We start from the raw sequence: 27,474 nt of genomic DNA, 5'->3' as shown, positions 1-27,474 counted from the left end.
TCCTCAAGGACCCATGGGGGTCCCCGGACCCCAGTTTGAGAACCACTGCATTAGGCCACGGACCCTAATTTGATGAGATTAATAAATAAAAAAAAGTCTGGGATAAGATTAGAGTTTGTTTTTTTCTCCCACCTTTCTGGGACTAAAAAAACTCACAATACACTAATTGAACTCAGAGAGTGAACACATTTTGTACACATTCAGAGTTACTGCTCCGTTCCATTTACCTGGAACCCCTTCAAGGACCCCCTGGGGGTCCCCGGGACCTCAGGTTGAGAACCGCTGGAGTAGACTACCACCACATACCACCTGTAATACACACTGCCATCATAAAAAAAAAAAACGCACATCATGATAATTCAAAGAAGACTTTAACCCATTGAGACCTGAAGCCGATTCTACATGTCTCCTAAATCTCAACAGTATTCTGAAAAACGTATGTTTCTGTATCAGTGGTGCTCAATCTTTTTCATGTCAAGGGCCCCCAAAATTATATGTATTTGGCCGTGGACCCCCATCAAAATATTTAGTTCCAGGGACCCCCAGAAGCAAAGATTTGAGTTAAAACATTTCGCTTTAAAAATATATATATTCAAAGATTTGCACACATTTTCACGATTTTTCAAAAATAGCAGATCTACAAGCTCATAGCGCGGCACTCGGTGCCGCGCTATGAGCTTGTAGATCTGCTATTTTTGAATAGCCCAAAGTGTAAAATAATGCTTTTTAGCGCAAATCAAAAAATGACACAGTTCCAGGTCTTAATGGGTTAAACTAGTGTGTGTGTGTGTGTGTGTGTGTGTGTGTGTGTGTGTGTGTGTGTGTGTGTGTGTGTGTGTGCGTGTGCGTGTGCGTGCGTGTGTGTTCAGGACGGTTTTGAAGAACAATGACGTGCGCTCCAGACAGGAACTGACGGCTCATCTGACCAATCAGTGGCCGTCCCCCTGCGCCCCAGACGCCAACAACGCCGTTGCCTTGGATACGCTACTGTACAGGAAGCAAACACGCCAGTGGGAGGAGTACGTAGACCAGGGGGTCAAAGGTCATGGGACGCACAGCGGCAAAAAATGACACGTCACGGTTCTAGACCAGTGGTTCTCAAAAAGTGGGGTCCCGGGGACCCCCAGGGGTCCTTGAGAGGGTTCCGGGGTCCCTATCAAAATCAGTTAATCAGTTTCATCCACTTTAACTCCAACGCTTCAGCTATTCAGACATAGCCTAATGCATTGCTCACAATGCTTGGCATTGCGATACATTGTGAGCTTGTAGATCTGCTATTTTTTGTTTTGAAAAATCTTGAATATTTAGGGGTCCGTGGCCAAATACGTATGAATTAAGTTTTTTTTTTAGGGTGTTCTAGACATCTCGCCCCTATGAGTCATGCCATAGTACATTGGTTCTCAAAGTGGGGTCCGGGGACCCCTAGGGGTACTTGAGGGGGTTCCAGGGGGTACCCAGCAAAATGTGTTAATATAGCATCACAGTAATTATGACCTTTTATACTTTGGCTATTCAAAAATATCAGATCTACAAGCTCATAGCGCGGCACCGAGTGCCGCGCTATGAGCTTGTAGATCTGATATTTTTTTTAAATCGTGAAAATTTGTGCAAACCTTTGAATATATATATATATTTTAAGCGAACATTTGTTGCTCAAATCTTTGCTTCTGGGGGTCCCTGGAACAACATATTTTGAGATGGGGGTCCGCGGCCAAATACAAATCATTTTGGGGGTCCTTGACATGAAAAAGTTTGAGAACCACTGCCATAGTAGACTGACCCACTCACCACTAGTGTGCGTGGTATGAGGGCATGATTATGATGATGCGTAATATTACAATGCCATATTTGTAGGAGCAACAAATACAGAAATACAGGGGGGGGGGGTGTTTGAGGCAGAAAGGTGCATGAACCTTAGTGGTTATACCGCTGTCCCACCCTTTTATACACATTTCACTCTGTCACTACCTCTGCTGTCCACTAGAATGACCCCCCCCACCCATTCCGAGTCCATACCTTTTATACAGAACAGCAGTGGTGTTAAGTAACTAAGTTACTCAAGTACTGTACTTAAGTACGATTTTGAGGTACTTTTACTTTACTGGAGTATTTCTAATTGTCTATACTTTTACTTCTACTCCACTACATCTCAGAGGCAAATATTGTACTTTTACTCCACTACAATTATTTGAAGACTTTAGTTACTACTTACTTATTATTATTATTACATTATAAAACATACATTATCCACTTAAGCCCTATTTTATACCATGGCCGTAAAAGAAAATAGACAATCTACAAGCTTACAACGTGTCGCGATGCGACGCGTTGTAAGCTTGTAGATCTGCTATTCTCAAACATTTTCAGCACTTTTACTTTTGGTACTTTAAGTACATTTTGATACCAGTACTTTTGGACTTTTACTCAAGTACATTTTGAATTCCAGACTTTTATTTGAAACAGAGTACGTCTACAGTACTGATCCTTTAACTTAAGTAAAACATTTGAGTACTTTTACCACCACTGACAGAACAATGGGGTGGAATGATGATGCAATATTGCTGCCTCGAACAGGCTGTGTGAAAGGTACTTATGTGTCTTAACCCCCCCCCCCTCTCTCTCTCTCTCTCTCTCTCTCTCTCTCTCTCTCTCTCTCTCTCTCTCTCTCTCTCTCTCTCTCTCTCTCTCTCTCTCTCTCTCTCTCTTTGTGTGCAGCAAGAGTTTCCAGAGTCTGGAGCAGCTGTCAGTTGATATGAGTGTGTCTGTGTCTCAGTCATCTCTGGAGCCATCACACACCCCCAGGGCCGCTAGCGCTCACTGGACCCCTCACGGTACGCTGTAGTCCAAGAGGCAAATAGCAAGAGTCACGATCTCCGGTTTACTTCCCGTTTCTGGTGTGACGTAGGTGAACGCCTTTTTAGGAGACAGGAAACAGGTTGAAGTCTATTGATTCCAATGGGAGAGTGAACGTGAACACAGCTTCTGAACCATTCCTTAGCTCCATGGTCACTGAACTAAATATTGGACCCGATCGTCACAAGACACAAAATATGTACAAGATTTTCATACTAAAATGGCTTTTTTTAGAGACACAAATTAGGAGAAAATCTACTTTGTTATCGACCTTTCTCTATCCCAGCAAAGCACTCAGATTTGGGGAGATATCTGAAGAGTCCATCTGCAGTCTGACGCACGAGACATAGAGGCCTCTGTCTGTCCCTTATATTATATTGTATTATTATATTATATTTTAACTCTATGCTCTGTCCCCATAAGATGTTCTAAAAACTGATAAACTGAGATTCTATATGTGAATATAGTAGGCCTACGTGAAATCATTATGGACATTTCAAAAAAATTCAAAAAAAATGTGTGTTCCAATGCTCAATAATATAATTTTCAATTATTAACTGTCTTGGTTGATGGGGTATGATTTGGGAATCATGACATTTTGCTAAACATTCATGCTAAACACATTATAGTCTATAGTGGTAAAATATATACCTTATAAATGAAAGGACCTGTTACAATGTTGAGCAGAAACAGGAGCACATCTAGCATAAGACTGAATAATACGTGTGAGTTTGTGGTGGGAATTTTATGGGTTTCTTTAAAAGCATTTCTGCCAATAACAGTGCACTTTCAAACATGTAAAGCATTTATTTTCTTTAATGAAGAAAATACACAAATGCACATCCACATGACGTTGTCAGCCAGGGATAGTCTGCTATTCAAAAATAGCAGATATACAAGCTCATGGCGCGGCTATGAGCTTGTATATCTGTTATTTTTGAATAGCCAAAGTATAAAATATGGATAAAGGGGTTAAAATGATTGCGACCTTTATTAACAAATTCTGCTGGGGACCCCCTGGAACCCCCCCAAGGACCCATTGGGTGTGGTACAGGACGGCATGGCACCCTTTTTAACGCCCTCTCCGCTACAAACCGACCCACACCAGGGCTCCAGTACCCTGACCTTTTGTTTTAGCTACACCTCTGGGGTCGGTACTTCTGGTACCAAACGTGCTGAATGTGTGGAGCTGTGTTATATAACAACAACTCAAACAGATGGAGCTCAGCAAAAAAAATATGAAATTCACAATAGATGAGAGTTACACGTGTTTTATGAATTCAGAATGAAACCATGTTGCTCTTCAGTATTCTCTTTTCAGCAACCCATTCAATACGGGAACGCATCTGTGTCATTCAAAAAAATAGCAGATATACAAGCTATGAGCTTGTATATCTGCTATTTTTGAATAGCCAAAGAAATCTAAAATGACACAGAGGCTTTCCCCGTCCCCCTCAGCTTTCTTACCGTCTGTCTCTCCTTCACTGTCTCCCCCTCAGCTTTCCTACCGTCCGTCTCTCCTTCACTGTCTCCCCCTCAGCTTTCTTACCGTCTGTCTCTCCTTCACTGTCTCCCCCTCAGCTTTCTTACTGTCTGTCTCTCCTTCACTGTCTCCCCCTCAGCTTTCTTACCGTCTGTCTCTCCTTCACTGTCTCCCTCTCAGCTTTCCTACCGTCTGTCTCTCCTTCACCGTCTCCCTCTCAGCTTTCCTACCGTCCGTCTCTCCTTCTCTGTCTCCCTCTCAGCTTTCTTACCGTCTGTCTCTCCTTCACTGTCTCCCTCTCAGCTTTCTTACCGTCCGTCTCTCCTTCACTTCCTCCATCTCAGCTTTCCTACCGTCCGTCTCTCCTTCACTTCCTCCATCTCAGCTTTCCTACCGTCCGTCTCTCCTTCACTCTCTCCCTCTCAGCTTTCTTACCGTCCGTCTCTCCTTCACCGTCTCCCTCTCAGCTTTCCTAACACCACTCTCAACAAAGAAACAGCACCAAAGGCCAGTGAAACAGAACGAGAGGAGACATGAGTACTTCTCAGCATTAATTTTTCATGTCCATCCTGTCATCTCTAGGTAAGGAGGAGACTCCGTCTCTCAGAGGACTGTGTGGCTCTCTGACGTCGGTCGCCAGCTACAAGTCCCTGGCCAGCCTCAAGTCCAGCGAGTGTCTGGCCAGTCCCACCACGGAGATGATCAGTCCCGGCCTCAGCCCCTCCTAGGACAACACACCACCACCATGCTAGGTCCAAGACTGTCCAGCAACTGTTTGCAAACAGATAACCGTGGCATCACTGTCTCTTATAAATGGATCCCTGGCTAATAAGCCAAATATGCCTCAATACATTATAATAGGCTCTATGCACACTAGCCATATTTTCACTTCCTTCACAGGTGTTACCAATGATACTAATGAAGGCTCTGTTCCATTTTGTGTAGCACAGTGGTTCTCAGATTTTTCGATTTCCACGACCCCCATAACTCTAAAGGTCCTTACACACCGGGGCGATTTTTTCGTGCGAATAATACGCTTTTTTTAAAAACCTTATAAAGTCAATGCAAGCGTACATGGCGCGAAAAAGCGGAAAAGCGAAGCGAAAAAGCGTCTTTTAATTATTCGGAACGAGTCCGAATTTTGCGTATATTCGCCACATTCGCCGGTGTGTAAGGACCTTTAGAGTGTACAAATGGGACCAAATGGACCCTTACGGGTCCATTTGGTTCCATTTGTACACTCTCAGAGTTACACATCCGTAAGGGGCCATTTGGAAGCCCCTTAAGGAACCATGAGGGTCCCTGGACCCAAATTTTAGACCCACTGGTGTAGCAGAATGTTTCCAGTTAGTCAACATGACACAATATCAGCACCCTGACTCTGTTTGACCAGAATGGAACAGAGCCTTCATTAGTATCATTGGTAACACCTGTGAATGTCTACACAATATGGCTGCTGTGCATAGAGTGTATTGCGCTCTATAACTAAAATGTAAACTTAAAAACACCTTAAATATTCACTCAATAGTTGCAATGCCCGTCGCAAGTTGATGCATGTGAGAAAAAAACAACAACTTAATACTTCCTAAGGTTAATATGAGCATCAAATAAATATTTAAAATATGTTTTTTTTGCACATGTATTCAATAAATTCCATAGGTCTAGACCACACATGGGCAAATGACGTCATCAACTTGCGACGGGAATTGCCTCTACTGAGTGAAAGATTAACTGTTTCTAAAATAAATACAATATTATTTAAGGTGTATTTCAGTTATAGAGGGCAATTATAATGTATTAAGGCATATTTGGCTTAAAGGTAGGGTAAGTGATTTGCTTTGGTTAAAATAAGCTATAGAGTGTTTGTTCAGTATTAGGAGTCTCCTTGTCTCTCCACCTCTTTATAAAACAGAAAATGCATTTTCGTTTCAGTTTCAGTTTCATTTCCAATTTTATCCAACCAGGACAGAGAACTCAATCAGGATACAGATTAAACAAGTGAAATTGGAAGTGATGACACTAAGAAATGAGCAGACAAAATTGGAACTGGAACACTATACAAATTAAGCTTAAAAATGGGTACTTTCTCCTGATTGGCTGAGATTTTGACACCTACCGAAAAATGTATTTTCTGTTTATTAAAGAGCTGGAGAGACAGGGAGACATCTGTTACTGAAAAAACACTCTATAGCAATGATTACTATCAGAATATAGTATTTTAACCTTTTAACAAAATACTTTTTGTTTTAACCAAAAAATATCACTTACCCTACCTTTAATAGCCAGGGATACTTTTAAAGGGTTTGGAGTTTTGAATGTTCAGCCCAGTGGCTTTGAAAGTGATGAAAGTGAAGCTGGTGAAAGCTGAAAGGCAGGATATATATATATGGTGTACATACTGCTGTACAGCGCAGCATGTGGTGTTTCCTAGAATTGTGACGAGTTGATCCCATGGCAGCTCAAGCTAGCATTCAGGCGTAAGCTAGTTTACCGTAAGCTAGTTGATTCATTCGGCCCATAGTTTGGAGTTGTAAGCTGTAAGGTGTCATCCTCTATTTATATATTTTTTCAAATGAAGAATGCACAGTTATACACACACAGGCAGACGCACGCGCACGGCACGCACAGACACAGTGGTGGAAAAAGTACTCACAATTTTTACTTAAGTAAAAGTATCAATACTGCAATGTAAAATTTACTTGAGTGAAAGTACAAAAGTATTGGCATCAAAATGTTCTTAAAGTACCAAAAGTAAGTACTCATTATGCAGAATGTCCCATTTCAAGTTTTCAAATGTATAAAACTCTTTTGAAAATAGCAGATCTACAAGCTCACAATTGCGACGCATTGTGAGCTTGTAGATCTGCTATTTTCAAATGGCCGAAATCAATATAGGGCTGAAGTGGTTCATGTATGTTTTGTAATAATAATCCAAATCTACAACGTAACTAGTAACTAAAGTTTTCAAATAATTGTAGTGGAGTAACAGTACAGTAACAGTTTTCCTCTCATATGTAGTGGAGTAGAAGTAAAAGTACTGAAAATTGGAAATACTCCAGTAAAGTAAAAATTTAACTGAAAAATTGAACTGAAGTGCAGTACTTGAGTAAATGTACTTAGTTACTTTACACCACTGCGCACACACACACACACACACACACACACACACACACACACACACACACACACACACACACACACACACACACACACACACACACACACACACACACACACACACACACACACACACACACAAAATGCTGTATGCTGGACATGCATTTTGTTTTTCTTTCCTTTTCCCTCTTCATGTCTTGTGTGAGTGGGGTTTGAATGCACAGTGTCAACTCTGACTAATGCTCAAATAAGTTAATACGAGACAGAATGCAGTGTGTGTGCGATTGTGTGCATAGTAAATGGGCTGTGTGTTGTTTTATTCCTCTAGCATGTTGTAACAGTGTGTGAAGTCTGTCTGGCAGTTCTGTAAAAAAGAAAAACAGTTTTATAGTGATTCATTGCTGTATATTGCTTCCTGTTGTATCAACTCCCATTATCAGCAGGGGGCTCATTTATATCAATCAAAATCATACAAACAATAGATTTTGGTGTCTAAGTCCAGAAGACAAATTTCCTCCCCACTTTTTGGGGAGGAAAAAATTCAAAATTCATAACACTAAACTAATATCCACTGTTGAATATCTGGATGCTAAGGAAATAGTTTCCACATAATTCCTACAGTACAGTAATGTTTAGTATAAAGTAAAAAATAAAAGGTTTTATTTTATGCAAGGTCCCAGAGTTGTTATCTGTAATAATTCATACTCCATCGCACAACAGTGTTGCTTGCCCACAACAACAACTGATTTTCGAGCAATTAACGTGTCGTTTCCATTGTGTGCTGGAGTATAGCCTCTTTCCCCCCAATGACACCATCTCACAGAGACAAACAGCTGACAAAGTCAGATTAATGGCTAATTAATGGCCTGTCATACACCGGTGTGGTGCACCAAAAATAGCAGATTTACAAGCTCACAACGCACCAGTGTTGATTTTGACTGCACATTTTGATTTAGTTTTAGTCATGGTCTTTTGAATAAAGTAAAGTTTTAGTCATATTTTAGTCATCTGAAATGGTTTAGTTTTTGTGTAGTTTCGTCGACATAAGATTATAGTCGACTAAATTGTGTTTTGGCGGTGCCTTGACGGTGTCGTAATGGCAGATTTTACACTTGGTTGCATGCTGAAAATAGCCGATCTACAAGCTCACAACGCGTCGCATCGCGACGCGTTGTGAGCTTGTAGATCGGCTATTTTCAGAGCGCGACACCCGAGCGCAACCAAACATAAAATGTTTTAGTTCTACTGGATCTCGTCTCCACTCGTCCATCCCTAACATTTTAGTCTAGTTTTTATTTGTTGACGAAATTGTCATATATATTTAGTCTTAGTTTTAGTCGTCGTAGCTTAGTTTTAATTTAGTTTTAATTTAGTTTTCGTCAGTGAAAAAAGGTAGTCGGCGAACATTTTTCGTCATAGTTTTAGTCGACGAAATCAACACTGCAACACACTGTGTCTGCACCCAGTGGCGTGCAAAGACATTTTGAGGGGCAGGTGCTCAAGTAAAAAAAAAGGGCACCTTGCGCGGCGCGCGGAACCGCCGGCTGCCCTAGTAGTGTGAGATTTATAGAAGAAAATTGCAATGCACATTTTGGGGAATTGTTAATATATTAGAAGCTTTTAATCCAGAATTGATCGATGTCACCATGGGCTACATACTGTAAACTGGAAAAAAATAAGAAAGAAAATCAAAAGGGCACTTCTGGTCAAGAGGGCAAAGGGCAGGTGCTCTCGCACCACCTAGAGTCTATCTGTGCACGTCCCTGTCTGCACCGCATTGTGAGCTTGTAAACAGGCTGTATGTCCGATGCACGGCACCATCACACGATGAAGTATGACTCAGGCTTAAGGATACAGATAATTGTTTACGTCACACCAGAAGTATTTTTGGTACAGAAGTGCAGAATATAGAACTGAATTGAATTTGTATATATTATGTTTTATTATGTTCATGTGAAATGTAAAAGCTTATTTATGTCCATTGAAACACACAGGTAGTTCATGCTGTGAGTCTAAAGTACATATAGGGCTGTGTGTAGGTCTATCCCCACACAAGCTCTCTTTCACCCATTCAGTCCGGGAACGCATCTGTGTCATTTTAGATTTCTTTGGCTGTTCAGAAATAGCAGATCTACAAGCTCATAGTGCGGCCACCGGTCCCCATCAAAATATGTCGTTCCAGGAACCTCCCCAGAAGCAAAGATTAAAAAAAACGTTGTTTCAAATAAATATATGTATTCAAAGATTTGCATGTTATGCTATGAGCTTGTAGATCTGCTATTTTTAGCTCAAATATAAAATGACACAGATGCGTCCCCGGATTTAATCGGATGAATTATTCTTTTTTTTTTAATATCTGTGCTGATGGTTTGTGACATTAATGTAGCAGCTTATCCGTCTGCATTTTATCTACATTGATGTGTTTAACTGTTCCATATATTGACAGTATTACACGCAGTAGGCTACTAACAGTCTCTTTGGTTCTCAGGTAATGCTCCCAACATGAAGGCTCTCTGTGGGTTGTGTGTGGGTGTGTAATGTTCTGTGACGCAGCTGTATACCATAGGCCAGGGGTCTTCAACGTTTTCAGGCCAAGGACCCCCTAGCTGAGAGAGAGATGAAGCAGGGACCCCCTTTATAATGTATAAAATTGTGTTTCAGATTCAACTTTTTTTGTTTACTTGGTCTGCACTTTTTTCCCTCTACACCAAACAGCTCTTTGCCAAAAATAGCTGATCTACAAGCTCTAAAAAAGAAATCATATCACACAAAGATTTGGCGGACCCCCTGTAGTAACTCTGAGGACCCCCTAGGGGTCCCGGACCCCCTGTTGAAGACCCCTACCATAGGCCTAATACACACTGCCGTGGGCTCCTTGTTTTGTTTTGTATAAGGTTACCTGGAATGGCTTGTTCCTGAAATCCTATCTGTGTTGCTATGGGGCAGACAGTGCATTAGTGCAGCGGTTGCCAAACTGGGGTTCGGGACCCCCAGATGATTAGCTTAAGTGTTTTCTCACTCAACAGCAAACAAACCAACATACAGTATAAGTGTATACAGGGTATCTGCACATTTCTAAAGTTACAATTTAGAATTTAATGACTTTTAAGACCTTTTTTAATACAGAATTGGCCAAATTGACAAATAGTACGTTAAAAAGTGGCAAACATGTTTGTCTGTGTAACCGAGTCAAACTAAATGTAATGCCTACAATTCCAAATGCTTGTCAGGGTGGGGGGTCCCCAGTTCAAATATGATTATTTTAGGGGGTTCCCAGTTCAAGTATGATAATGTTGGGGGGTCCCCAGTTCAAATATGATTATTTTGGGGGGTCCCCAGTTCAAATATGATTATTTTGGGGGGTCCCCAGTTCAAATATGATTATTTTGGGGTCGCGGCCTGCAAAGTTTGGGAGTTTGCGAGTACATTTATTCAGACATTGTCGACTTTGTTCAGGTGCCTTATAGGTTAAATCAATGAATGAATTAGTTAACAGTTATGCACACGTCAAGCTAATTAAGTCGCAGCTGGACGGGACAAACCATCAACTGGAGCCCAGTCAGTGTTGACATCCATGTGTATATTTATGATGACGTGCTAAGTGTTACCAAATAAAGCGGTGGTTCTCCAACCTGTTGTGGATCAGGGCCCAGTTGAAAATGTCAAAAGCGTTCGCGGCCCACCCATCTGACCGCTTAACAGATGGGTGGACCGCTTACATGTTTATTTTAATGATCAATGAATCGATTGTGTTCTGGCTTGGATTAATGGAACCAACGTAGTATTATGTTATTTTTTACATTCTTTTTGTATTTATTTATATTAATGTCATATTAGTGGGGGTTTTTTGCCAATTATTTGGGGGGGCCCACTTGCCAACATCCTCACGGTCCACAGGTTGAGAACCACTGACTTAAAGCTGCAATCCGTAAGTTCCACGTCCTACCCAGTGTCTCCTGTGTAAGAGAGAGAGAGAGAGAGAGAGCAAAACTTCTACCACTCTTCTTCCTAGCAGAAACCCCAGCTTGGCCAGGGCAGATATTGGGCGTGTGAGTTCCAGGCAGTACTAATTGTCAGCCAGTAGGTGTCCTGCTTCAACTTCAAATGACTTTATTTCCCGTTTGGAACTTGGCCATGATACACAGATACAGTACATACCCTCATCTGTAGATTAAAATAACATAAATACACAAATTTAAAAAACATAATACAGTAAAGTAAGCACAAGCAGTAATATAGAACCTTATAAATATTTTTTCTATTCACACTGTCTCTGTGTCCTACCCGACACCAGGGTCTAAATGTCTTAAAGGGATAGTTCACCCCATTTTTCTATCAATTAGTCACCCCATGGAGACTTGAATTCATGGATATTTTTTTTGTTTTTGTTGCATTCCTAAGCCAATAATTTGATGACCAGCGAACCGGTAGGCAGCTGTTCCGGTAGGAGACACAAAGGAGACTCTTTGTGTCTCCTACCGGAACCGCTGCCGGTCATCAAGTTATTGGGTTAGGAATGCGACAAAAACAAAAATATCCATGAATTCAAGTCTCCATGGGGTGACTAATCGATTGAAAAAAAGTCGTTTTGACGGTGAACTATCCCTTTAATGGAAGAGCAGGGAGACCATGCGATAACGTTGATTAAAATGTTTTGTCCATTCAAACAATTTACGGATTGCAGCTTTAATGAAGGTGTGAGATAATAGATGACTTACATTGTCAGTCTGATGGCTATAGCCATACACCTCAGCAATATCCTCAGTGCTAATATCACTCAGAGAGCGTACAAATGCAACCAAATGGACCCGTAGGGGTCCATTTGGTTGCATTTGTACGCTCTCTGAGTTACATGAATAGATTAAAGAGGTGGTGCCATGGTTTTGCACTTTTTCTGTTTTTCATGTGTCTATGAGGTTGATAGAACTTCATTAAGCCCCCCGGTGGTGTTTTTATGGTGTTTTATGTCTTCTCTGACTATTTTGAGTTTCTACCTGGAGGCTGAAACCTTGAGGGTCAAACGTGCCAATAGAGAAACAGCGCTTTAGTGACACAGTAAAAACATACCCTCCCCCTCATTATCATAACACAACAGGTGTGGGCATGAGGAGGAGGAGGGACTAGGACAGGTGGGTGGTGCTAAGGTGGTGGAGGAGATGCTAAGGTGAGGACCAGGTATACTTAATGAACTTAGCGTGTCCACATAAAAACATAATTTTAACACTTTCTGCACACTTTTTTGAAAAAAATGTTCCTCCTAGTATACCTGATGATTATGTTTTAGGGGGGGGGGGGGATCACTGAAAAGCACCGCACCCCGTCTTTAACACTGAGGATTTTACTGTGTAGTGAACTCATGAAGTGTATACCACCCCTATGCCTTTAGCTCATTCCAGCGGTTGTCCATTTGCACATAGAGCTGTTGTTTCATTGGATGTTTTACCCCTTTTTAATCATGTCATTTTGAATAAATGGATGTACAGTATCATAATAACCGTGAGGCCCCTCTGTTGGAACACAACGACAGTAGCTAGACACCACGAGTTTGATATCAAACAGCTCTCACATGATGAGTGTCATGTTGAACGGACACATGCAAAGTGCATGATGTGACATTCAAATATGAAAGGTAGCTTTCACTCTGATCAATTATTTAACACATTCCATGCCAGAGTTTAATATCATAATGTACTCACCAGTGCCAGCGATTTTTTTATTTAAAAAAAAAATCCACGTCGCCACAGACATCGCTAAATCCGTTAAAATCGCGCGTTCAACTGTTTGTAAACACACAGGGAGTGTGACATGACAGGGGATCTGTGTGAAACGGCCAGCGAAAACCGTTTCGATCTGCGATCCGCCATCTTGAAGCTACAGCGGTTTCATCTAAACAGCGATCAGCGATGAGAAAAACAACAACCGAGAAAATAGACATTTAGTTTCCGGTTTAGAGTGGAAGCGGATGGGATCCGGAATTTCCGGATCCCGGATAATTCAGTTTCCGGTGGTGCTACAATGAAATGTGTCGTGTCGAACGAGGCCTACAATGAAATGTGAACCTGTGAGTAAAAAAAAAAAAAAAAGACCACTTCGCGTATATCTACGCGACTGGCACGCTGTGCAATCAAGTAGGTTCGCGTAGATATACGCGATTGGCACTCATTAATGTGACGATAAAACATTTCAGATGTTATTTTCACATCATTTTCTCTCTTCACTTGGCTGATTAAACCTTTTTTCTTTTAAATTATTTACTACAGTATAAAAAGTGAGAATGTCTAAATTAAATGGTTGTTGAATTGAAAAACTGGAAAATATTACACTGTCACAAAACCTCACTACCCCATCAAGTGGCACAAAGGAAATGCCATCAAATATCAACGTGTCACATTCAGAGACACCGAACACACAGTGACGCAGGGTAGGAAGTGACAGAGCAAAAGAAACCTAGAAAACATGAGGGGAATGGGGTTGATGGGAACCAGAGGACATTTATTTTTATTTTTTTGTGTTCCGACAATAGGCTCTATATGCACAGCAGCCATATTGGAAAGAAATTGGGCCGCTTCTTACTTCCTTAACAGGTGTTGCCAATGATACTAATGAAGGCTTTGTTCCATTCTGGTCAAACAGAGTGTGGACCAGGGTTTGAGAACCACTGTGCTACACTAAATGGAACAGAGCCTTCATTAGAATCATTGGTAACACCTGTGAAGGAAGTAAGGAAGAGGCCCAACTTCTTTCCAATATGGCTGCTGTGCATAGAGCCTATATTCACAGGATACATTTTCATGGGCAAGCACCAGCCCACGTGATCTATGGCCGCTATCGTCAACCTGATTCAAATTTAAAGGACAATAATGTCACGACCACCGAGGTTAGAATCTAAAATCACAGTTTGACTCCAGTGACATCATCGCTGCAGTCAACTTTTCAGCACTACTTCAGCAGCATTTCAGACACACAGAAGACTGCTCAGTTTTGTGGACAATAATGGAACTTTAGCCCTACAACAAATACATAAAGATATGTTGAATCATGATCATGATAAGTGTCCCTTTAATAGATTCCTGATCAGTGATTTATCAGATTATTAAACATTTCTTGCCCTTTTATGAACATTCATCATCCTCGTTGCATGTCTTTAGGTTTTACACTGTTGTATACTGTAGTGCAGAAAATAACATAGAAGGTACATGATTGGTTAAAGCCTAAAAACTAAACAAAAATAACTTCAGTTCATTACAATTCAGCAGTGGTGGAAAAAGTACTCGCATCTTTTACTTAAGTAAAAGTATCAATACTGCAGTGTAGAAATACTCTGTTACAAGTAAAAGTCTGGCAATTACTTTACGTAAAAGTACAAAAGTATTGGCATCAAAATATACTTCAATTATCAAAAGTACAAGTACTCATTGTGCAGAATGTCCCATTTCACAAGTTCATAATGTACACAAATCTTTTGAAAATAGCAGATCTACAAGCTCACAATTGTGGGCTTGTAGATCGGCTATTTTCAAATGGCCGAAATATATATAGGGCTGAAGTGGTTAATGTATGTTTTGTAATAATAATCAAAATCTGCAAAGTAACTAAAGCTGTCAAATTATTGTAGTGGAGTAAAAGTAAAAGTATTGAAAATGGGAAATACTCCAGTAAAGTAAAAAACCCTCAAAAGTGTACTTAAGTACAGTACTAAATGTACTTAGTTACTTTACACCACTGCAATTCAGTGATCCTAATGCGACTTATAGTAATCTCTGTGACAATAAGGAGTCCTCTTTGGTGCATTTCAGAGGTCGCTGCTGGTTGCAGAACGTCCCACTAGCTGTCATTCTGAACACACCACTTGATCCACATGAGGTAGTTTCTGACCTTGGTGTAGACACCAGGGAAGTAAGGGTGGGCACAGGTTAGACCCCAGGACACGATACCCTCAACGTTACCGTTACAGACGAGAGGCCCACCTGAATCCCCCTGAAGACACAAAGGGAAAAAGAACCGTCGTCATTGAGCAGCTCAAATACTAAAATGCACACATAAACATCAGTGTTAAAGGGATACTTCACTTTAGGGCCGGGGACACATTTAAAAAAAATATTAAAAATAAATGAAAAAAGTTATGGAAAATTCATGGCCCCCTCACGCATTAGAGTGTCCTACTAATGTGTGAGGGGGCCATGAATTTTCCATAACTTTTTTCATTTATTTTTAATATTTTTTTTAAATGTGTCCCCGGCCCGAAAGTGAAGTATCCCTTTAATCGTAAGGTGTTTCACCTTTGTTTTTTTATTTGGTTTGTAGGCTCAAAGGGTCAAAGTTGAAGAAATGCTATAACCTATTTGAGAGTGTAGCATCATACATGTGAAGTTTAGCTCCTCTCATTTCACTTCAACTTCAGCATCCCTCTCAACCCACCCTTCTAAGACAGTGGTTCTCAAACATTTTTGTCAAGGACCCCCAAATTAATATGTATTTGGCTAAATACTTTTGTGTTTGTGTAAATTGTTTCAAAATTATTCACAGTTATTATCCCATTTTGAGAAACACTTTTCTTCTCCCTTTTTACCCCATTTTTCTCCCCAGTTTAGTCATTATGCCAATTAATTCGTCCCCACACACATTTCTGTGTTGTCACTGCTGTCGTATCCTACCGACTCATCTACCAGTGAGGAGCCCCCACCGTGAGGACACAGAGCCTTTCGTCCTACTCCTCCCGCCAAACACTCCCTGCTGACAGGTGCCGCCCCAGGCCCGGATTACGCGCAGTGCCGATTATCACCCTCCCCGCCCGGCCAATTTGTGTTTGTGTGTAAACGCTCGACAAAGCCGGATGCACCACGGTGGGATTTGAACCCACAACCTCCGTGGTGGTGGGCAGGGACTTTACCACCGCTCCACCCGAGCACGAAAACCACTCTTGTAAGACAGCTTGGTTCTCAACCCTTTCTGGATCAGGGCCCACGTGAAAATCTTTCAGAGCACGCTTATTTTAATTATCAGTTGATTGTGTTCCGACTTGGGTCAATGGAACCAACGTAGTAATTATTAAGTTCTTATTGGTATCACTATGAAAACACATGTCAAGGGTCTCAAGAAAAAATGCCATGACATTTATTCTTTTTTACATTATGAATGTTTTACATATTAAAATCTGAGTGTTTTACCAATTATTTGTGGGCCCAGTTGCAATACCCTCAGGGCCCACCAGTGGGCTCCGGCCCACAGGTTGAGAACCACTGTTCTAAGACACCTTTAAAAGGCCTCTTTGATTGATTATTTTAACTAATATAATCGCATGTACAAGTGAAAACGCGTGCATACAACAAATGATGATATAGTCAAAAGATTATATAAAACACAATAGTATGAACACTAATATAATGTGAATTAGCATGGACAAATATTAAAGTGACAAGTCAGAATGATGTCAGGGCATAATGATGAATAGGTCCTGCTATCATTCAGCCATCTTTTGTGTGAGGATTTCAAAGTGTCCTTTAAGACCAAGGACTTGAGACCTTTAGGAAGGCCTTTCCACATGACAGCTGCTGAGTATAAGGACAGACCGCACCAATGCAACTAGTCGCAACTCCTTCCTTGCAACAAAACAGTTTTAAGAACAGTCCACAACATTTGGTCGACTGAAACTATGACGAAAACTGTTCGTCGACTACCTTTTTTCGAAAAAAAATAAATAAGACTAAATATATTGACAATTTTGTCAGCAAAAAAAAAACTAGACTAAAAGCCAAGGTTAGGGAGGGACTAGTGGAAAATAGATCCAGTAGAACTAAAAGACAAGTCATTTTATGTTTGGAGCAAATCTATGAGCTCACAACGCATTGCGCTGCAACGCGTTGTGAGCTTGTAGATCGGCTATTTCAGCGTAAAATCAGCTGATACATTTTAGTCGACTAAATCAACAGTAGATTTAGCCGACTATAATCTTATTCTATTTAGTCGACTAAAACTAGACAAAAACTAAAACCTTTCAGATGACTAAAATATGACTAAAACGAAATAGAATTTTATTCAAAAGACTGACTAAAACTAAATAAAAATTAGCTGTCAAAATCAACACTGGTCCACAGCAATGCAACTCCTTGCAACTGCCATTGGGGATAATGGTTGCAAGGAGTTGCATGTTGCAAGGAGTTGCATTGGTGTGGACTGGCCCATAGTTATATATAAAGGCTAGATGACTCACCCGCGCTGCTGGCCAATGGAGTACGACGTTGCCACATGGCGGCCATCTTGCGACGGTCATTCATAACATTATGTCTATGGTGCATGTACTTTGAAATAACCATAGCGTGCTCAATTTTCATCCGATTTTCAAACGGTTTGGTGTGTTGTAAACACCAAAGATGTAGTTATGATACTTCATACTTAATTTTATAAAAAAAAACATGATTATAATTATAATTATGCAGTATCATAACTACATATTTGGTGTTTACAACACACCAAACCGTTTGAAAATCGGATGAAAATTGAGCACGCTATGGTTATTTCAAAGTATATGCACCATAGACATAATGTTATGAATGACCGTCGCAAGATGGCCGCGGTTGAGCTACGCTCGCGACGCCCCCTTGAGCCATCTAGCCTTTATATATCTATGGACTGGCATTTCAATAAGCTCTATTCACAGCAGCCATATTGTGAAGACATTCACAGGTGTAACCAATGATACTAATGAAGGCTCTGTTCCATTCTTGTCAAACAGAGTCAGGGCGCTGATAGTGTGCATGTTGGCTCACTGGAAACAAATGGAACCAAATTGGTTCCATTTGTACACTCTCGGAGTTATGGGGGTCGTGGAAATTGAAAAATCTGAGAACCACTGTGCTACGCTAAATGGAACAGAGCCTTCATTAGTATCATTGGTAACACCTGTGAAGGAAGTGATAATATGGCTGCTGTGCATAGAGCCTATAAGAGCCAGTTCTTGCCCCATACCTGACAGGCGTCTCTGCCTCCAAAGTGTGAGCCGGCACACATCATGTTGTGCGTGAACCTGACGTAGTAGTAGTACTGGCAGTCGGGAATGTAGTCCACGTCCGCCGCCATCAGCACGGGGGACAGTTGGCCGCCTCCGGGGCTGGTCACGCCCCAGCCACTCACGGTGCACCCGGTGAACCGGGTCAGGGAGGGGGCGCTGGGGCCAGGCAGGGGGGCCACCTGCACCATGGCATTGAGTGTCGCTGGCCGGTTCAGCTGAAAGGAGAGAGGACATTCAGTCAGTCAGTCACTTCATATAAAGCCTTTAACCACTTTAACCCTGGTGTACACATTTTGGGCATGTCATTATTAAAATAATATATAAATATCTCTCTCTCTCTCTCTCTCTCTCTCTCTCTCTCTCTCTCTCTCTCTCTCTCTCTCTCTCTCTCTCTCTCTCTCTCTCTCTATATATATATATATATGTTTTTTTATTTTTTATTTTTTCATAAAAAATATGAGAGCATTTTAGAGATTCTTTTAAAAAATAGCCGATCTACTGGCTCACAACGTGTTGCATAGCAAGGGGTTGTGAGCTTGTAAATCGGCTATTTTCAAAATAATTTAGAAATTATTTTACGTAGCCTACTGTGAACGTGATGTACTGTAAGTGAATTATTTGTATACGTGTTAAATACATTCTGGTAGCAATCATTGCTATAGAGTGTTTGCTCCCTGTCTCTCCTCCTCTTTAGTAAACAGAAATTTCATTTTCAGGTCAGGATACCAGTTTTATCCAATCAGGAGAGAGAACTCTCGATAAAAACAAGTGACATTGGATATTGATAAATGATCAATTTGTATTGGTCATGAGTAAATACCCCTTTTCTTTTTCTTTTTTTTTGTATTATTTTTAAAAATAGTAAAAAAAAACATTTTGCAAAATAATTCCATAAAAATAGATAAATCCCAAATTTGAGGGAAAAAAGTAGAGCACAACACGTCGCATCATTGCAAAAAAAATAGCTGCGCTTGCAGATCGGCTATTTTCACTAGTTTGGGCCTCCGGGCAAACTTTTTTCGGTCTTGAGCTAAAACTGTTCTATACCTTGAGGAGCATGATGTCACTGTCTAATGTCCTGTAGTTGTACCAGGGATGGAGAATGAGTCTGGAGACACGGAACTGCTGCTCCGTACCGTAGCGTACAGACAAGTCGTGTTCCCCGAGGACCACTTTGATCAGGTATCTCCTACGAGAGCACAGGACAGAGTTCTAGTAACATACCTCTGCTGTCGGGCAGAAACCAGCTATGTCCAAAATATGAACTTTTCAGGAAATAAAAAAAAAACATGTTTTTAGAACAACACAATACTGCCTCATCAAAGTAGGTGTGGTGACTTTATACAATGTCAGATACTTGAACGTGTCCTTATATTATCATCACTTTACCCAAATACAGCTCAAGTGGAGTTAGGAGGTTTTTGACCATTAATGTTGAGATGTGTGTGTTTTTTTCAAGGAGGTTTAGTCAGAAGCGCTTTTCAATACTTTTCATTGGTTCAATATTTGTAAAATCCACACACAGACGTAAATTGTGTTCAATAGCACTGATTTATAAACAAATATATATAAAATGGAGATAGCTGGTTTCTGACTGACTGAGACAACGCTGTTGGCTACTATATTTCGTTCAAAATTCCTTGTCACATGACATTATGTCATATGACATATCTATGACATATTATGACTCCAAATTGGGCCAAGGTTTCAGCCCGATTGGATCCCCATTGACTTCAATTATAAAATTAAAACAGTTAAAATGTGAAAAAGCTGCTTTGTGCAAACAAAGGTTTGTGAGATCTCCATATTTTAACCTTTTGCGTTTTTTTCGTAAATGAACGCCCTACCTGATCATACTACAGCATCACACAGAAGCATAAAAAATTGCAGATCTACAAGCTTGAAACGCGGCGCAAAGCGACACGTTTTAAACTTGTCGATTTGCAATTTTTGAATTTGGATGCTGAAAAGTAAGAGTTCTGGACATAATGAGGTAACGTTTCCACCCTACAGAGACGACATCTACAATGTGCAGTAACTCACGGTCTCCAGCAGTGGGCGGCAGACACCACCCACTGCGGGTGGATGAGGGTGGCTCCACAGAAGTGATACCCACTGTACTGGAGGGAGGCTTGGTATGGGATGGAGTATGGCGTGACCTCAAGACCCCTGATGATCTTACCAGACACACCTGGTGGGGGGAGGAGGGCATGCAGGCAAAGATGGGCTAAAAAAATACAATAACAAAAAAAAAAACACATTTAAATCAAAGAGCTAGATAGTCCTTGCATATTGCCAGTGGTGGAAAAAGTACTCAAATGTTTTACAAATGTTTAAAAGTATCAATACTGCAATGTAGAAGTACTCTGTTGCAAGTAAAAGTTCGGAATTCATTTACTTGAGTAAAAGTACAAAAGTATTGGTATCAAAATGTATTTAAAGTACCAAAAGTAAAAGTGCTAAAATGTTTGAAAATAGCAGCTCTACAAGCTCACAACTTGTCGCGATGCGACGCGTTGTGAGCTTGTAGATCGGCTATTTTCAAATAGCCAAGGTATAAAATAGGGCTAAAGTGGTTAATGTATGTTTTCTAATGTAATAATTTATATCTGCAAAGTAACAAGTAGCTAAAGTTTTCAAATAATTAGTGGAGTAAAAGTACAATATTTGCCTCTGAGATGTGGTGGAGTAGAAGTAAAAGTATTGGAAATTGGAAATACTCAAGTAAAGTACAAATACCTCAAAGCTTTTCTTAAGTACGGTACTTGAGTAAATGTACTTAGTTACTTTCCACCACTGCATGTTGCATGTGCTGTCATGGGGACATCATTCTAAGTGTACAGTAAAGTGTATGTATTCTACCTGTGATATTGAGAAGAACCAGGAGTAGTGAGAGATGCCAGGTTTGAGCCATAGAAGCCATGGACGAGTGCTTCCAAAGAGAAACGCAAGAGATCATCACCAACTTGAAATAACCTCTTTCTATTCGTACAAAATAAGGACATATAGACGTGGATCTCTTTGGAGAAATGCTTTCCATTTAGCATTCAATCAATATAATAGGCTAAACTCAGCAACTTCAATTGTATTGTTACATTATAGTTTTACATTGTGTAAGAGTGGGTGAAATATCAAGATCTACATGGACACCGGCTTCGGATGCTGTCAATGCACTGAATGGGACAATAATCACATTTAATCAGACTATTGATTGGTCTAAGTCGGTGCGATACTGACCCACCCACGGGGCTCAGTAGGTGTTTTGTCGTTATTATGTGGGTTGATGAAAGTTGGGGCAAACGCTCACCCCAAAACATGATTTACAATTCTGTGCCTATCGGTACGTAACTCGGAGGGTGCTGACGCAACGTTCGGCACGGCAACTCGCTCGCTTTAGCTCGCTCGGTGGTGCCTCTCGTGGCTCAAGTTCGCTTGAGACGTTTTGGCGCCTCCGTCGCGGTCCAAAACCATACTTTATGCAAAACACCTACTGAGCCCCGTCGGTACAGTTCAGTATCTCACAAATCAATAGTCTGATTAAACGTGGGTAGGTCACCTACTTAGACCAGTCAATAGTCTGATTAAACGTGATAATGTCCCATTCAGTGCATTAAAGAACAGGGGAAAACTGTTGCGCCCTTCTTTGTCCTTTGGTCAAGGTTGACTGCAGGTGCGGTGGTCTAAAGAAAAAGCAAACGTTTCAGTCCTCCTACCTAGGACCTTCGATAGCACTTTTCGATAGCACTGACGAAGGTCCTAGGAGGACTGAAACGTTTGCTTTTTTTAAATCACTATGAGCACTGAGCACAAGAGGAGCATTATATAAAATAAAGAAAATATATTTTCTTAAGTCTGTCTAAGGAGTTTTCCTTATTTTTTGTGCAGTGAGCGAGTCTCTTTCTGCCAGTTTACCATTCAGTGCATTGACAGCATCTGAAATGGGTGACATGGAACGACGTGGCTCCAGTCTAGACCTCGCACTTCATGTTCCCAGACATTATGTGACATCATAATGTCCCAGGCCCTCAAAAAGTAACAGGAGGAGGAATGTGTCAAAAAGTCTTCATATGGTGACATGGCTATACCAATTACAAATGCCAACATGTTTCGACCCAGCTGGTCTTCATCAGTGCATGAGTATGGGATTTGGTGTCACTACTCTGAACAGCTGTTTGACGGATCAATGGATTGTCAGTGAGTCCAAATTGGACAGTTTACAGAAAACCATATATATTTGCATGACCCCTATAACCAATCACAGCTCTGCATTCTGCATTCTGGGTAATTTTATCGTCTACTCAGGCTTTTGGGAGCACCCCGGAAAGTTTTTAAGTTGCTTGATTCACTATTTAGATATTTGATATTCATTGTATCAGACACGCCCCCTTCCTATACATACCCATTGTAACTTCAAACTCCATTTTAACCATGTTAGATTCATCAGAAACACCCGTCTTGGTTCTGGTGACTGATATTGTCCTTAAGGAGACCGTGTTTTCTTACTTTTTTACTTTTTTCATTTTTTGGAAAATGAAAAAATAAATGAATACAATAACCAGAACCAAGGACGGGTGATTTTGATGAATCTAACATGTTAAAAATGGAGTTAGAAGTTATAATGGGTTTGTATAGGAAGGGGGCGTGTCTGATCAAATGAATATCAAATGTCTAAATGCTGAATCAAGCAACTTAAAAACTGTCCGGGCTCACAAAAGCCTGAGTAGACGATACAATGACCCAAATGTTTTTTTAAAGTGAAATATCCCTTTAATAATCCGTTACCCTCAGGCCCACCGCAGTAATATCCAATCAAATTCAATTCAATATTGATAGGTACTGATATCGATTGACCCCATAAACCCTATTATACTCAGTGATGGACAAAGTACTCACAATTGTTTACCTAAGTAAAAGTATCAATACCCTATTGTAGAAATAGTCCGTTACAAGTACAAGTTCGGTATTCCAAATTTACTTGAGTAAAAGTACAAAAGCATTTTGTATCATCAGCATCAGAATGTACTTAAAGTACCAAAAGTCAAAGTACTCATTATGCAGAAGGTCCCATTTCACAGGTTTTCAAATGTATAAATCCTTTGAAAATAGCAGATCAACGTTGCGTTGTGAGCGTTGCCAAAGTATATACAGGGTATAGGGCTGAAGTGGTTTTGTAATAATAATTGAAATCTACAAAGTAACTAGTAAAGTTTTCAAATAATTATAGTCGAGTAAAAGTACAATATTTGCCTTTGACGTGTAGTGGAGTACAAGTAAAATTATTGAACATTGGAAGTACTCCATTAAAGTAAAAATACCTCAAAATTGTACTTAAGTACAGTACTTGAGTAAATGTACTTAGTTACTTTCCACCACTGATTTTACTTAATTGACCGGGGTCTATTCAGGGCCCCCTCCTTTTTAATTCTACACCTAATCTCTTCTTCTAAAGAATAGCTTCATTATAACTGTCTTACCTCAAGGGTCAACTGACGAAAAAAGAAAACACTGCTATAGCTCTTTAAATCCCACACAGATACACTCACACTCACTCAAGTTCCTCTCTCTCTCTCACACACACACACACACACACAGACACACACATGAGACTGCATCTCTTTTATACTGGTGGCATACCTGCACACACACACTTATTGTACTGTTTGTTTGCCAGATAATGTGGCAACTCTCTATCTCTCTCGCCCCCATCTTTCTCTATTTCACTCTCTCTCACACACGCACGCACGCACGCACGCACGCACGCACGCACGCACGCACGCACGCACGCACGCACGCACGCACGCACGCACGCACGCACACACACACACACACACACACACACACACACACACACACACACACACACACACACACACACACACACACACACACACACACACACACACACACACACACACACACACACACACACACACACACACGCCTTGCTGTCGGGCAGAAACCTTGTATCTCAAAATCTCTACTTTGTTGTTTTTTTTGGGGTAAATTCATGCCCTACTTCATACAAGAGTGTCGCACAAAAGTAGTGCCGGCGATACGTGTTGTGAGCTTGCAGATCGTCTATTTTCACTATTTTTAAATGTTATCAAAAGAATGATTTTGGACATACAAGGTTTCCACCCGACAGCAATAAGCCCTCTTGAATCCATATTGAAAAGTGAGGAGACTGACCTAGTACAGCCATGACCTATTTCACTTCAACTGGAGACAAGTCTGTCCTCTGGGAGGTGAAACTCAACAAACCTGTCATTCATTCATTCATTTATTTATAAGTCTTTGAGGTTGCCCTCGTTTCCAGCCATGTCCAGGAATAATCAAATAAGCATCATAATAGTAACATAGCAAAGCTAAAAAATCCACACACAAGACACACATGTGCATCACAATAGATAACAGAGGGAGCTAAAATGAGCATAAAACAAAGGCAAAACAAAACTAGAGAAAGTGCTCCTCAGAGCACAGGTCTCCGCCAGGTCAGGTAGGTTATTGTGGACCAGCAATGTTGGTGGAATATGACAAATCAGACAGTTCTGTCTTGATCACATGACCATAGAGATAATGTGTACAGATTGGCGTGATGTTTGGACAAAATCTGTAGATGTAATGGGAGGAATTTCTTCCTCGGCCTAATGGGTATTTGCGTGCAATCACGGCAATCGGACGCTGCGTTCATGATTTGAGGCATTTTGTTCAAAACGAGGCACTCCTGCAAACTTTAGATGCCAATCTTAGCCAAGCAGGAAGGAATATAAAAAATCGCACAGATCCATGTTGATCACATGACTATTATAGAGATAATGTGTAGCCTACCGATTTGCGTGATGCTTGAACAAAATCTGTAGGAGTATTAGTAATATAAAAAGATTGTTTAGCAAAAATTGGCCTGGTGGCGCTATAACAGGCAGATGTGAAAAATGCAGGGCAGAGGTTTTTCCTTGGCCTCTAGGAAGTGTGAGTGCAAAGTTTCACGTCTATCGGTCCAGTAAAAACGCAAATCGGCCTGTTATGGCGCCACCATGAGGCTGATTTGTTTTTGGCCTAGTGGGAACGTGTTGAGTTTTGCAAAAATTGGCCTCCTGGTGGCGCTATAACAGGTCAATCTGAAGATTTGGGGCAGAGGTTCTGCCCTGACATCCAGGGAGTGTACATGCACAGTTTCACGTCGATCGGGCTAACGGTGCCGGAGATTAGCTGTATAAAGACGGACAGACAGACAAACTCACACACACACACGCACGCACGCACGGAGTGTAAAATATAATCACTGCCACACCTGGCGGAGACAACAAAATGATTTCAAAACATGTTGACACACATTGGTTAGTGATCATGCACTTAAAACTGTGAAATGAAGAACATTGATTTTCAAGATCTAAGCTGGAGGTTGTTCCATGAAAAGGAGCATACAAAAAGAAAAGGCAGACTGCCAGAAGAGCTCAGAGAGCAGACATCACCTTAAGAATCAGGCAGTCACTATAAACAGGTAAGAAGACCCAACAGTTTGATTCATCATCACTGAAATGTAAAGAGGTAGCTTCTCAATGAGGGCCTTATAGATGAGTAAATATCACTGTTTAATATACCTCTCTTCAAGAGAAGAACCAACCTTATCTTACAGGAGGCAGTGCAGGTGACTCACCAGCCACTGGTGAATAGTATAACTTTCACTAATGATACAATCTAAGGACTAGATCAGTGGTTCTCAGCCTCAAGGCATCCACGACACCCCAGCATTTTTTGACAACTTTTCCTTTCAGATCAGACATAACAGTGTGGGGCGGCTATCAGCATCACTCCAGCTGAAAACATACTGGATCAATCATAGACGCATATAAAACATGTATCAGGAGACCACAAGGGGAGGTTAATGTAAATAATATCGAAAACCGTTTTTCCTTTTTCTCCTTTGTACATATAGTGTTTTGTATGCGGTGATGACGTCTATTATTGTGTAATTTGTTTATGCTAATTGAATACATAGGTCCAGAATGGAAACAAGTCTCCAGGACTTGTGTTGTGTTATCTTTTTAGCCGTAATGTCTGACTGTACCACATACTGTTTACATTTCTGACTAATAAAACGTATTTACAGTCTATAAATCACATCAGCATAGTCGAAAACTGATTAAAAAACTGCTTCAACTGCTTCTTCATTCTACATAGGAAATCTGTTTCCGTTTCTATAATTGAAGCCAATAGGCTCTATCCACAGCAGACAGAAATTGGGCCTCTTCCTTACTTCCTTCACAGGTGTTACCAATGATGCTCATGAAGGCTCTGTTCCATTTAGTGTAGCACAGTGGTTCTCAAACATTTTATTTTCAAGGACCCCCATAACTCTGAGAGTGTAGAATTGGAACCAAATGGACCCTTACAGATCCATTTGGTTCCATTTCTACACCCTCAGAGTCACACACCCATAAGGGGCCATTTGCAACCACAATCTGAGACCTGCTGGTGTAGCAGAGTGTTTCCAGTGAGCCAACACGCACCCTGACTCTGTTTGACCAGAATGGAACAGAGCCTTCATTAGTATAATTGGTAACACTCAATGAGAGAACAAATCGTCTCTTTCGGGAACAATATGGAAATAAGAGGTTAACGATATTCTCCAGACATGCTGTTGTTGTGTACTGTAATGTTAGGAGAAGATTGGTGCGTTGATGTGATTGTTCTCATCAAAGTTCAGCTGCTCAATGCCAGAATGTGATCCAATATGAAGGACTGAACTCACAGATCACAGAGTTAAGGACACTACATTAGACGTTGTATTGAAGCTTTATTTCATTCTCGGAGGACACATTGACGGCTGCACACCTTTTCATTGGTGCAGAGATTTAAATGTTTTAAGCCGAATGTAACACACACACACACACACACACACACACACACACACACACACACACACACACACACAGTGGTGTAAAGTAACTAAGTACATCTACTCAAGTACTGTATTTAAGTACAATTTTGTATTGTACTTAAATACAGTAAT

General features: G+C 40.8%; 2 protein-coding genes across 2 annotated transcripts in view; one reads left to right on the top strand and one right to left on the bottom strand.

Moving 5' to 3' along the window:
* rundc3b (RUN domain containing 3b) overlaps nt 1-5,127 on the top strand; it is a gene marked incomplete at its 5' end in the record, with an annotated part of 32,229 nt that extends 27,102 nt beyond the window's left edge. The window contains 3 exons of the mRNA XM_080426466.1: nt 870-1,019; nt 2,716-2,831; nt 4,919-5,127. Coding sequence (XP_080282592.1) covers nt 870-1,019; nt 2,716-2,831; nt 4,919-5,064 — 412 coding nt within the window. The 3' untranslated portion in view covers nt 5,065-5,127. The remainder of the gene's footprint in view (nt 1-869; nt 1,020-2,715; nt 2,832-4,918) is intronic.
* Nucleotides 5,128-15,277: 10,150 nt separating this feature from the next.
* LOC308084543 (trypsin-3-like) lies at nt 15,278-21,384 on the bottom strand (the record flags this gene model as incomplete). Its single annotated transcript, XM_080427210.1, has 5 exons — nt 15,278-15,430; nt 18,419-18,676; nt 19,509-19,650; nt 20,505-20,652; nt 21,324-21,384. 5 exons carry the CDS (start codon nt 21,382-21,384, stop codon nt 15,278-15,280), a joined length of 762 nt encoding a protein of 253 aa, XP_080283336.1.
* Nucleotides 21,385-27,474: the final 6,090 nt, after the last annotated feature.

This window comes from Gymnoscopelus braueri (assembly GCF_963280865.1).
Source record: "Gymnoscopelus braueri genome assembly, chromosome: 4".
In the NCBI taxonomy this organism is placed as follows: domain Eukaryota; kingdom Metazoa; phylum Chordata; class Actinopteri; order Myctophiformes; family Myctophidae; genus Gymnoscopelus; species Gymnoscopelus braueri.
This window is presented reverse-complemented; position numbering and strand designations above follow the sequence as displayed.